The following is a 13808-nucleotide window of genomic DNA, read 5'->3' on the forward strand; positions in this document are numbered from 1 at the left end:
CACTTGTAAATACTCGGTCAAACCTTTAAAATACCTTCTAAATTTTTCCCGCCAAAAATTTTGACGCCCAATTATATTGCGGAATCACTTTTCCCGCAGAATTTTTATTTTGGCGGTAAAAATTTTTACGGGAAAATTTTACAAGGTATTTTAAAGGTTTTTACAAGTGTTTTGGCGGGAAAATTGCGGGATCACTTTTCCCGCCAAAAAATATTTTGTATTTTGTGGAACTAATTTTGTTTCAAATAAGGGTAAAATGGTCATTAAAAATTAAAAGAGGGCAAACTTAAAAATGGACTCTCAAAGGGGGCATTTTTGAAAAGGGGTATTGAAAAAGGAGCATTTTTAACAATTTCTCTTAAGAAAAATATGTATTAAAATGATAAAGAAGACATGAAGATATATAAAATGTCAAAAATATATTGTTTTGTTTTCGTTTTAGATGGATAAAATTTGATCTATAAAGTTTAGAATATGTCTTCTGAAATTAGAATGTATATTCTATGCACTCTACATGTTCTATAAAATTTAGATTATGTATTCTACACACTCTACATGTTCTACAAAATTTAGAAGTCATTTCTGTTCTACGGTATTTAGAATACTAGTTTTTACGACTTTTAGAATACATATTCTATATTTTGTTATTTGTTCTACAAAAATTAGAATATGTTTTCTAACATTTACTCATGTTCTAAGAATGTTAGAAAACATATTCTTAAGATTTCTTTTATTCTATAAAAATTAGAAAGTACATTCTATCTAATTTAGATTTAAAACAAAAAACTTAAAATATGGAAATTGAATATAGTGAATTTGATTACATCTGCAAATTACAGAAGTTGAATTCTGAATACTTTAAAATTCTTTATACCTAAGTGAATAAATTATAACACAAATTAGAATTTTTCTTTAAACTTCACACTTTTTTCTATAGATTACGCTTAATTTTTTGTCTCAAAACCCGGAAAATTAGTTGAATTTTGAATACTTTAAAATTCTTTATATCTTTTTTTTTTTTTTTTGGGCAAAAAAAATTCTTTATATCTAAGTGAATAAATTATAACACAAATTAGAATTTTTCTTTATACTTAACACTTTTTCCTATAGATTACGCTTAATTTTTTGTTTCAAAACCCGGAAAATTATAGTTGCGCTCAATAAAGAAATTGAAATCAAGGGAGTGAGATAGAGAGAGAGATTGAAGAAGAAGAAAAAAAAAGTTATTTAATATGGCGTTATTAGATAGGAGAGAACAATTACGAAAGCTTAACTTTGATGAGCAAGAGAATCAAAGAAGAAGAAGATATGAAATTACCTACGGCAAAACAAATAATGGAATGTAAATAAATATTGATTTTGTCCTATATATTTTCCAAATTGTTTTTAGAAAGAAATCAATTTAATTTTGAATTTTTTTAATAGTTTAGTAAGATTTTAAAAGACTGAGGGCATATTGGGATCTTAATTATATGAAATCATATATGATCAATATTAAAGTATATATGACCAATCATGAATATAGAATGCATAGATGGACAATAGTTTAATTATTTGTCCTTTATTTCCAATTTTCCCAAATTTTAATTAATTTGCTTGATTCTACCAAAGAACATAAAAAAAAAGTATTTTAAATTTAATCGTTACTATTTCAAAATGTAAAAATTCAACTAGATTTTTAAAAAAAATTCAGCCGTATTCAGCAATTCAGCGAGATTCCTCGGTTATTTGAAAATAATGAGAAATTTTAGAACTGCTCCTTTAGGTCTCTATTTCCAAAAATGCCCCTCAGTGAATCTGAAAAGCTTATAAAGTTTTATAAAATTTATAATTCTGGATAGGAACTAATACTTGGATACTCAATCTATGTATTTATAAGGTTTTATAACATATTTTATAAGTTTACTAGATATGGACCCGTGCGTTGCACGGGTTTGCTGGTCGAAATTATCATTTTTTAAGCTTAACTAAAATTATATAAACATTTATGTTTTAATTTTAGAAAATGCAGCATTTTAATTATTTTTAAATAGATTTATTATGCATAATGCACAATATAAAACACTATTTGCAGTTGTTTTATTCTAATTACTAAATTATCTAATATAAATGTTGGTCTATTTATCACCAACACCTCCATTACCGCCTCTTCTCCTCTTTCCCAACTGAACTTATTTCTCCTCCTTCTTTATCTCCTCTGGCATCGAACCGAACCTTTTTCCGACAACAACTCTAGTATATGTCTATCGCCGTTCATAATTCCTTAATTTGTCTCAATCGCCATATATTCTTTGGATCTGAATATCACATCCTATTTTTAGAAAACCATTGTAATTTAAAGTGATTTTATATAAAAATGAGATGATATATTTCTAATAAAGGATAAATAATTTTTACATGATTCATGTTATTTTAAAAGTCAATCTATCACCCATCCAAAACCATCAACCACCATCATTGTGAGCTCCATTAAAAATCACATGCTACTACTATTTCTTTTAGTGTGATATGCTATTTTATTAAATGACATTGTTTTTTTCCTCTGATTCTTGGTGGATGTCTCTCTTTCGTCGTCAAAATTCTAGTACTGATTTTCTTTATTTTTAGATTTCATGTTATTAGTGTATATTTCTTATTTTTTAAATCCTAATTACATGTATGTTTTGTCTTTTATTTGAGAGCTATTTCATCGCTGAAAAACATTAGTTTCTAAAGTTTTTTTTTACTCATAGCTATTTTCTTAATTATTTTTGAATCAAATGTTAGTTACTAATATTATCCTAAAAATAATTTATGACACAAAAAGAGAGGAAAAACTTTACTAATAGAATGAAGTTAAAGGTGTTTCGGAAGAAATTAGTTTGCTTGGTGAGAAAATATGAGACAATCTATTTGTTTATAAAGAGGTGAGTATTTACAATCTTTTTTATTATATGATTAATAAATTATATAATTTCCTTAATTTTTTTCTAGTTTTAAATCTTTTTTCTTGTACAGTTAGTAACTTATAAATAAAACGTTTAGCATAATTTTATAATTCCTATTTTTATAGAAAATATACATATAATTTATTTATAAATACATATATTTTCCTTATAATAATCTTTTTATATTATAAATCTTTTAAAATTTATAATTTTGTTATAATTATCTTTTTACAATTTTTAATTTGTTAAAACCATTTTTTTTGCCACATGGCAAAATCTCTTATGGAAATATAGGTATAATTTCCTTATATGATCTCTTTACATTTAAAACTTTTTAAATTTATAATTACGTTTCTTTTTTCTTTTTTAACTATTAAAAAGAAATATTTATTTGACACATGGCAAAATCTAAGATCGATACATTTGGAACGTGTCACGATCACGTGAGTTACTAACTTTGAAAACCATACTTTATATAATTAGATAGAATCAATTACCGGGTTGGGGTTTATCCCAACCAAAATTATCAAATCCGGTACAGTTGCCCAAACTTCAGAAATAGGTATTTTCATTTGAGCAAAAAGACGAATCTACCCCTCTCACATAAACAATCAACTATCTCTCTCTTACGATTCTCTTTCTCATCCTCAGCCAAATTCTTTTAACAATTCTCAGATCTCTCCGCCGTGTCTTGAAGAAAGAGTTGTCGACCGATATGACTGTTAAAATCAGTCCGGTGAACGAAATTGTGAACATGATGATAAATCCGGTGAACGAGATGGTGGTAACGATGATGAGATTCGGTGACGACGATGAGATTCAATGATGATGATGAGATTCCGTGACGATGAGGAAACGAGACAAAGAAAACGGCACTGGAAATTAGATGGTGGTGATGATGAGATCCGGTGACAACGGTGGTTTGCGACTTATGACCGGCGGCGATGACGATGGTGAGCTCCGCCTTATGATGGTGGCTTGATCGCCGTTAAACGTTTCTGTCGCCTTGCTTGGACCAATCACACAACAGTTCTTGTCGCAATTTTCTCTAAGATTTGTCAATCGCGAACATGTATGTAATTTAGTTTATATTTGAAGATGAATTGGAAGTTTTGATTCAATTAGTATTTACAATTGGAGCCCTTGGGTTTAGTAAACACTATTAGGGTTTAGTTTTTTTATTAAAAAAAACAATAACTCCATTGAGTTCATCGGAGATGGAGATGGTGTTTGAAATTGACGGACGACGACGTTGCCGGAGGTTGTGTTGATGGAGCCCAAAATTCAGGGGTAAATGAGTAATTCCACTTAGTCCAGAAATACCTAAACCTGAAGGCCTGATACTCATTCCATTTCTCAAATTTTTGGACCAAAAAATGCCTAAATCAGCAATATTCCCAATAAGATTAGATATTTTAAAAGATTTTAAAAGGTATTTCTAAGGTTTTACAAAGTAATTGTAAAGTATTTATATAATATTTATAAAGTATTTATAAAATTTTACACATATAAATATAGTTTATGTATGCTTTAATAAAGTTACACACGTACTTGAATAAATCTCATATTTTTGGAAGCATTTTTGATAAGATTTAGCGAAATATCATTTTAAATAATTGTATTGAAAAATGGGTATTTTTGAAATTCTCCAAAAATAATCCGATGGTGACCTAACGTGATAACGTGATGTTGCGCATAACGGGATACAAGTGAAGAGATTTGTACCTGTACTTTGGTCATTATTTTCTTGGGTTTCTTAGAAAAAGAAGAGGTAGTTTTAAGTTTTAAAGTAGGTATAATAGGATAGTTGTAAATTTTCATTTGTTTTAAGTTTTTAATTAGTTAATTATAATATTTAACTAATAATAAACTCATTATAAACTTCATATAAAGTATAAATATTAATAATATTTGAATTTAAAACTTTTTTTAAAAATATTTATAATATTTTTGAAATTTTTTAAGAGTTTCAATTTTCTAAATAAAGAGTCGGAGTCAACCGGATCACATTTTTAATTTTAGAAACCTGATAAATCAAGCTTTTTGCTTATTTGTATTCGGAATCATTTTGATCTTTTTTATAGTATGACTATACACATACTTTTTTTCTTCGTCGATTGAGTAATATATGTCTATTTTAAAAAATATGAATAATATTATATGCAGAAAAAAATCTAAAATTTTATTACCTATATATTTTATAATAATTCAAAATAATTTAAATATAAGGTCAAATAAAAGTGAAAGGAAAATCATATATTTATGTTTAAATTACGTAGAGAAGTTTTAATTGGGGGCTTAATTAATTTCCTTACTCAATTCTTGGGTTCACCCCCTTGTATTCACCTCCTTTATTCTTAACCAATAATTGTGTCATGTCATCTAACACTTAATTAAAAATTAAAAATTAAACAAATTTATAAAATAAATTAAAAAATAAAATAATTAACCAAAAGATTAAGTTAGTTAACAGAGACGACGTCGTTGGTGTTAGCATTATCTGTTAGGGTTTTGATCTTTTTTCCATGGTCAAAACCTGCATAATCTTGGAATTGTTCCGGCTGCAACGTCAAAAGTCAAGAAGAAGCCCTCTCTCGTCATGTGTATACACCATTTATTAAGAAATCAAGATTTATTAAAAGTAACATGTTCATTCCTCCGTCTCTCGCTGAGTCAATATTTTGTGTCAAAGTAATAAAGCTAGTTTGATTTTTTTTTTTTCTAATCTCTTGGGAAATCAGTTTTTTTGCAAAATTACATTCGTATTCATTTATTATTTTCCTCTAGATTGATCTACTTTTTTCTTTCTTATTATTTTCTTCTAAAATCACATTCATTGTAGAAATTAGATTATCAGTTCTACAACCTCAAATTATCTTCATTCGTATTCGCTTGTGGATGTACACCACAAATTATTAGTTATACAACTATTTAGATTCCGATCAAATAGAAAATAAAACAAGTATTCTACAAACGGTGTATGAACCATTGAGATTCCGATCAAATAGAAGATGAAATCTGCAACTCATTTACTAGTTCTTGAACATTGGAGGCTTCACTCTTCAACCAAATTATATGGTAATGTATACATGTTATATGGTTTTGACTTGTAGACGAAGCTGTCTTCTCAGGCTCCATCATATCTTGTTTATTCAAAGAGGAACATGTACGAAAAATTGAACAAGTCAGAAAGAGAAACACAAGCAATATAATGTTTTTTGAAACAGAAGCCAAAATTGAACAGGTAGATCGATCCACAAAAAAAAGACAAGAACACGAAACCAAATAATAATCCACAAAAAAAAAAAAAAAATGTCTTGAGTGTTTTCTCAAACGACGATGACGTATTAGCTTACATGTCGTGACATCTCCGTTAACTAACTCAATCTTCTACGTTGCAGCATGAACAATTCCAAGATTATGAGAGTTCTAATAATACAACAGAAGTAGGTGAATTGGTAATGCTAATTGCTAAATATCAATGGCCATGGAAAAAAAAATCAAAACCCTAACGTATAATGCTAACACTAACGACGTCTCCGTTTTTTTTGGTAGGCACGTCTCCGTTAACTAAATTAATCTTTTGGTTAATGATTTTATTTTTTAATTTATTTTATTAATTTGTTCAGTTTTTAATTTTTAATTAATTGTTAGATGACATGACACAATTATTGGTTAAGAACAAAAGAGGTGAATACCTAGGAGTGAACCCAAGAATTGTTCCATTTTCCAGTCTTCATTTTGTTATAAAACTTTCTGCCTCCACTACTACATATGTATTAATATTGCCCATGGACATATTCAACACCCCATAACGAAACCACATAATTAAATCTACCATATTATTTGCGTTTCTGTGAGAATAGATACATGCGATTTGAAAAAAAAAAAAAAAAAAAAAAAAAAAAAAAAAACCAACAGTGAAATGTCATGAAAAATAGTGTTTCATTCATGTATCTCTTTCCCTACCGTCTTGCTTACGTTTGATTTATGAACATATATATGACATCACATTTGTAACATGGAAAAATATCAGACACATTTACCCACAAGATAGCACAACATGAAGCCTTCCTTTATAATTTATCAGAAAAAAAGAGATAAACGTAAATCCATGAGGGAATAAAACAAAGCCATCTTGACTTGTTAATTAAATAAGTCCTTGAGACCGATTTAGCTTGGATCGCATTAACTGTTCTAGTCTGTGATTGCACTCTCTTGTTCGCACTATATCACATTGCAAGTGATCTTGACTTCCACGCTCCAAAAACTTTGCAAAATGAGCGATAGATATTTGTAACCAATTTACAACTGCGTTTCTCGTCTTGTATTTTTTTTTAATGTAATGTTAAATTAAATTCAAAAGAAAAATATCGTTTTTACAACATGTGCATCGTGTGATCGAGAGAATTCTGAAAAAATTTAAAGCTGAAAATATTTAGGAATTAGCTTCTTGCTTCAAACCATGTTTGAAGACCTTTGTCATACCGCCTATCTCCACTTGCTCGAATGGAAGATAGTTGGTTTCTAACTTGCTTATCGATCCTTTGAATCAGAAGATCTGCGGAGGTTGGGTTTTCGCCGTGACGTCTACCATTCCTCTCACGCCATATTATGTACGTTGTTGCTTGGAAGACATGTCGGGCAATGAAAGATTCTGCTCGATCACGCCAATGGCCAGAGATAGCAGTGATTAAATCAGACCAGTTTCTCGTCTTGTAATTATGGAAGGTTTTGCAAATTGTCGTCGTCACAGTTCCTTTTATTTTTTTTTTTTTTGATAACTCGGGTGTCCGGACCGACTAGCATGGGGCCCATGTGCGTCATCTGCCATATGGTACCCCACATCCCGGGGAGCTGGTGATCACCTCAGTTTAATTCACCAGTGGCCACTAGTATGTAGCAAGGGAGAATCAAACCCGGGCGTATTGGAGTTACCCCCTCAACCTCGAAATCCATCCTACCACTAGCCCACCTTGTAGTGGTTCCTTGTTTTCTTGTAGTAATACAAATTTATTCTTATGCAAATTTTACAATTTAGGATAAGTCTATTCCTGCAAAATTATTATATGTATATGTTGGTATTGATTTTGAAAAAGTCTTCATCTTAGGCAGGAACACTACCTATGAAATATGTAGATACAAAAAAAAATCAATAAGAGATACTAGAATGTCAATTTGAATATCAGATTAGTGGATATAGTTATGATTGTATAGGTTAGGTCCCCTTACTTTTTTGTTTGGATTTGTAAATCCCTTATCTATCAAGTATCAAGCAATGGAGGGATAATTGGCCATTAAAAAACATTCTTATCATTTTTCATGGTATTGCTAAATACAATGTTCAACTTTATCCTCGAAATTACTCGATCTGACTTATTGTTATTAATTGTTTTAAATGAAACTGTAAGAATATACATTTACGTTTATGGCAGTTACCAATTTTCTAGTAGGTTGAATATATATAGAATGACACCATGCCTATTTGATTAAAAAAAAAAAGAAACAACCGCCTAAAATTTTACTTAAAACTTAAAGAGACATATTGTTTACTAACACCTAATGATGCATTTTAATTTTATTTTTCTTTGCCTTAAGTGCCATCAATAATTCGAAGAATAGTCTATGTTTTTTATTGTCCATGTGTTTGTATTTTCTCGGGAAAACGGCCAAAATTAACCCCAACTATTTTTAAATAACAAACCTGAACTATGTAACCGTTACCCAATTTTAACATACTGTAGTTTTTTTTTTTTTGTATTTGTTCATGTCGATTAGAATTGTTATCGTAATTATATGTTATTTTGTATATGAACCATTCCTTTTATTCAATTGGCTAAATATTGTTACATAATTCAGGTTTGTTACATTATTTAATAACGAGTATAAGTTGAAATTGGCTAATGGTTACATAGTTCAAAATTGTTATTTAAAATTTATGTGGGTTCAGGGTGATAAGTGCAGTGGATCAGAGTTTGAATTGAAAAAAACCGCATAATAATAGTTGGGATTGATATAAACCGTTTTTCCGTTTTTTCTCCCACCACATTAATCCCTCTCATTTAGTTTTTACCAGCGTCTTCCTTTTTAATCAGTTTTTAACCATTTTTTATACATGTTTAGACTGAAATTTTACATTTTTATACTAAACACCATGTTTAGACTCTGAATTTTTTTCCATATAATAAATAAGTCCTTGAGACCGATTTAGGAAAAAAGTCTTTGCCTTTTAAAATAAAATTATATGGAAAAAATTCAGAGTCTAAACATGGTGTTTAGTATAAAAATGTAAAATTTCAGTCTCCCCGTAAGGCCCACCCGAGTGTACGAGTCTGCAGTTGCCTCTTAGTTGTTCTGCGTAGCTCCGAGCGTAGGCTGCAACCCTCTCGTCCCACTGCATGGGACCTACGCCTACCGCTCCTCGTGCCTGGTTGTGAACCCTTAGATAGTCTTGTGGGCTGTCTTGAGCCTTCGTGGGAAGAACAAGAGCTCCTACAAGGGCTACAAAAACTATTAGAAATCGAGAATAGCTAATGAAATTCATTTTTCTAAGTCGATAATGGCTATTTCAAGCTTTGTTGTGTTATTATTTTGGGGTTCGTAAACATGGTTTATATAGAGATTTGAAAACTATCTCGCATTTTGTTCAGACACAAAAATAAACGACGTTTTGGTAAACGTACGCATGGTCCATGTGATTGTATTTTCGTCTTATTCCTTGCAATTGTCCATATGAATAAAATTTATTTTCGTAACTATTATTTGTCAATTTTTTCCGTAATAAAATATTGAGAAATGGTCTCCAATAGCCCTAAATGAAGTTTTTGTGACAAAAATAGCATCTCCTAGTTTATTTGACAAAAATAGCACTCATTTATTTTTAATTTAATAAATTTAATAAACAAAAGGAAGGGAAAAAGCATTTCACGATAACTGTCGTCACTCCACGATAAGGCGATGACGGAGACGATTTTAGGTGATAGCTGCCAGCGACAGAGAAAGCTGCCAGCGACGGAGAGATCTGCCTGCGACGGAGAAAGCTTCACCTATTTTCGAACTTCAAACTGGTCTAAATGGATCTCTTTCACCAATTTTTTTTCTTCTTCTTCCCCAATCGTGTTGACGAAATTAGGCGTTTATTGTTGAATTATGGCTTTCTATTGTGCAATTAGACAAATTGTAGGTGCGTTCATTGATTCAGCACAAAGAATTCTGATGTCTCATTGTTCATCTCTTACCTTTTTCATTGTTGGGCTTGATTGCATTAGAAATCTTAAGTAGATGAGACTTGTAATTGAAAACTATTGATAAGTAGATGCTTTACGAATTCTGAACAAAGAGAGAGTGGTTTTGGTATGTAGATGATTTACATATGATATAAGGTAGATGATATAAACATATGATATATGATTCAGTCAAAGAAGCTTACGCTCGTGCTAAATCGGCGAAATCTCCGACGAATTCACAAGCTTTGTTTATTGAGGAAAGATCATGTGTTTGGAACTATGTCGATCTAAGATTGTAACGGATTTGTATTTCGTGATCTCTAGTCATGTCCTTGTTTTTGTTTATATGGTTTCTGGAGTTGATTAAATCTTTGGTGAATTAAAGTTTGGATGATGAAGACGAAGTTTGCATCTGCGAGGAACTTGACGATTTGGTATTTGGAGAACTTGAGGTAAGCAACCAAAACTTCTTATCTCCATGCATTACCATTAAACTTATAAGTTAGGATCTATGTGACATTTATGCAGGCTGGAGAAGGCACTAGAATGGACATCTCAGTTTCTGTGCCACCAAGTGATACATGTTCAACGCCTGAAAAAGGACAGGGCAATTATTCATTATTTTTGCCTCCTGCTCGAGATTCTGCTGTGATTTCTATAGGAAGTACACATTCAACGGCTGCACATGAAAATCAGAAGGTAAAATCTCAATTTCATAGGTTTTAGGAAGGATACATTTAATTTTAGGATGACCTTCCTAAATAATGCAATATACAGATATGATCCGAACTAGTCGTCTTTTTTTCTCAATTTGAACTGTTTATTCATATGCCTATCTATTTTTGGGTTTGTAGAACCTCATCCTTTAGTTGGAACTTCTTCTATCTCTGCTGCACATGAAAACCAAAAGGTAAAAACTCAATTTCATAGGTTTTAGGAAGGATACATTTAGGTTTAGGATGACCTTCCTATATACTGCAATATACTGATATAATCAGCTTCTAGTCGTCTTTTTAAAATTTTAACTCTTTTTCATATGCCTATCTATTTTTGTATTTGTAGGAACCTTATCTTTCAGTTGGAACTTCTTTTATCTCTGCTACACATGAAAACCAGAAGGTAAAAACTCAAATTCATAGGTTTTAGGAAGGATACATTTAGTTTTAGGATGACCTTCCTAAATACTGCAATATACAGATATGATCTGTTTCTAGTCGTCTTTTTTTTTAATTTTAACTCTTTGTTCATATGCCTATCTATTTTTGTGTTTGTAGGAACCTCATCCATCAGTCGGAACTTCTTCCATATCTGTGCCATATAGTAATACATGTTCAACGACTGAAAAGGGAATAGGCAATAAGTCATTGGATCTGCTTCCTGCTCCACATCGTAGTCCGATTCCTATAGGAGGTGTACATTCAACACAAGGTGCTGATGATATATATATTAATAAATATTTCATGAACAAGGCTGAGTTAATGCAGAAGATGAGGACATGGGAGTTGGAGTATAAGTTTGAGTTTAGGTATCGATGGTCTAACAAAGAGAGAGTGGTTTTGGTATCTGTAGATGATAAATGTACTTGGAGGATGCGTGAAATGAGGGTAGACTCTTCTGATTTCTTTGTGGTGAAAAGTATTGTCATGAGCACACATGTGACACTACACACAGAAATGAAAATCATAGGCAAGCTACTGCGAAGTTATAAAATCTCTTTTTATGTCATGATGTGTTTCGTGTTTCATAGAAATATATACGTTTGTTTGTATAAGATCTTATAATTAGAAGCTTGGCTCACTGGTTACATGTTCTATTACAAAAACAATAGGTCCCGGTTTTGAATCTTGGTGGAAGTAACTATTACAGCTTTTTTTTTAGGGAAGACCTTCCTGAATATGTATATATCCTTCCTGAATATTTGGAAACCCTTCCTGAATTTCAAAAATTGTTTACTTTTGCATAATTTGCCTCAAATCTTTCACAAATTGCACAGTTAAGATGCAAAAGATATGCTGAGAGCATACAACTGAGTGGATAATCTGTACGAAACATATGGTATCTGACAAAATACCATACATTGAATATCTAAACAAAACATAAATAGAAACAGATGATACTTTTCTAGTTCATAACCATCATAGAAGTACCAAAACAGTCTAAAACAGTTTCACAAGCATCATACATCCAATAAAGAAACATAGTCCTAAGAAATCTTAACACACTCATTGAAGATATCCACAGCCAACTTGTTTCTGATGTCTTCTGAATCTATATCATGCAGCTTGGAGAAATCTTCAATTCTCTGATTCTCTGAAACTCTGTAGGAGAGAGGATCTGTTGTACTTTCTCGATATACTCATATCTTGCACATTGATTTATCCCAACATTTGAATTTGGCTCCTGTCCTATATTGTACAGAAACTTTGGCAGTGTGACATCTGTTGGAAACGAATCTCCCATTTTCCTGCAATTAAAATTAAAGGAAATCAGTAAACAGATATATTCAGGAAGAACTTCCCGAATTACTATAATTCCTTCCCGAATCAGGAAGACTTTCCCGAATCAGGAAGACCATTCTAGAATGCAAACTAAAACAACTCTATCAAGCAAAGAGAACAGACAATAACACTACAGAAACAAGTAAAGAAAGTTTATTCATATCTTCATATCACAAACTTGAATCTATAACTATGTGACGATATATCTCTCAAATTGTGACAAAAACTAAACTCATCTAAAGTGATAAACTAATCTGATGCAAACTAAGATTCACAAAAGCCTAAATCTCATTCATGAGCTAAATCTCAACCATCAAGAACGAAACATATTAAGCTATCAAATGTTAGATTCAGTTCAATCAACAAGAACTAGAAACTAAAAACAGAACGCTACACCCATAAACACCCACCACCGGCTCCTCGGAAGAAGCAGAAAGTGAATACAAGAAAGACGGTGGAGTTTTTCATTGAAACTGTGAAAATTTTTAAAAGTACTCACTATAAAAGTCAACACTTTCCACTAATTCACACTCTCCACTATAAAAGTCATTGCTTTGAACTAAAACCCCACCCACCATTATTGTTTTCATTACCTTGTCCACAAGAACACTAAAAAAAACTCACGAAACTGCTACTACAACAATACTGTATTTTTTTTAGATTCTGAATACATTCCCAAGAACTAGAAGATAATCATAGTAATCAAATCTAACAACTGAAAAATCCAATGACATATACTATAGTCAATACACAAGAAGAAACCACGGGAATAAGAAGACTAAGAACATGAAAACTGAGATTAATTACAAAAAAAAATCTTTATCGATTTCAACTTATCACAGAGAGATGATTAAAGACTAGAAACTCTCCTGTATGAAGTTCAAAGACAAAAGGATTCAACTTTTTGTAAAAGACCCACAAAAACCAAATCGTTGGAGACGATTCAAAACACCAAAAAAAAGAGAAATTGAAATACAAGAAGAGATAATAAGAACTTACAGGAAACCCTAGAACACGATGAAGCATAGAGAAATGAGGAGAATCAGTGAGTATTGGGTTGGCGAAACAGAAAAGAACCGAGAGTTGGCGAAACAAAGAGGAAACCGTGAAGAATTGGCGAAACAGAGAGTAACCGTGAAGGATTCCGGCGGAGGCGA

At 31.2% G+C, this 13808-nt stretch overlaps 1 protein-coding gene across 3 annotated transcripts; it reads left to right on the forward strand.

Moving 5' to 3' along the window:
* Positions 1–9734: 9734 nt before the first annotated feature.
* LOC110229777 lies at positions 9735–12030 on the forward strand. 3 transcript variants are annotated; one of them, XM_021030613.1, is made up of 6 exons: positions 9735–9994; positions 10539–10605; positions 10682–10852; positions 11008–11063; positions 11216–11272; positions 11428–12030. In XM_021030613.1, the coding sequence occupies exons 1-4, from the start codon at positions 9885–9887 to the stop codon at positions 11020–11022; spliced, it is 363 nt and encodes a 120-aa protein (XP_020886272.1). In that variant the 5' UTR covers positions 9735–9884; the 3' UTR covers positions 11023–11063; positions 11216–11272; positions 11428–12030. The 3 variants fall into 3 exon arrangements, with proteins under 3 accessions (XP_020886272.1, XP_020886271.1, XP_020886270.1); XM_021030612.1 differs by lacking the exon at positions 11428–12030 and having other exon boundaries at positions 10682–11063; positions 11216–11418; XM_021030611.1 differs by lacking the exons at positions 11216–11272; positions 11428–12030 and having other exon boundaries at positions 10682–11116.
* The last annotated feature ends 1778 nt before the right edge of the window (positions 12031–13808 follow it).

This window comes from Arabidopsis lyrata, assembly GCF_000004255.2.
Source record: "Arabidopsis lyrata subsp. lyrata unplaced genomic scaffold ARALYscaffold_3, whole genome shotgun sequence".
Classification (NCBI taxonomy): Eukaryota; Viridiplantae; Streptophyta; class Magnoliopsida; order Brassicales; family Brassicaceae; genus Arabidopsis; species Arabidopsis lyrata.

Coding starts and splice junctions, on each gene's coding strand:
- LOC110229777 (XM_021030612.1), top strand. CDS start 9,885: ATGACGGAGACGATTTTAGGTGATAGCTGCCAGCGACAGAGAAAGCTG. Junction 9,995..10,538: donor TATTTTCGAACTTCAAACTG/GTCTAAATGGAT, acceptor GGTGAATTAAAG/TTTGGATGATGAAGACGAAG. Junction 10,606..10,681: donor TGGTATTTGGAGAACTTGAG/GTAAGCAACCAA, acceptor ACATTTATGCAG/GCTGGAGAAGGCACTAGAAT.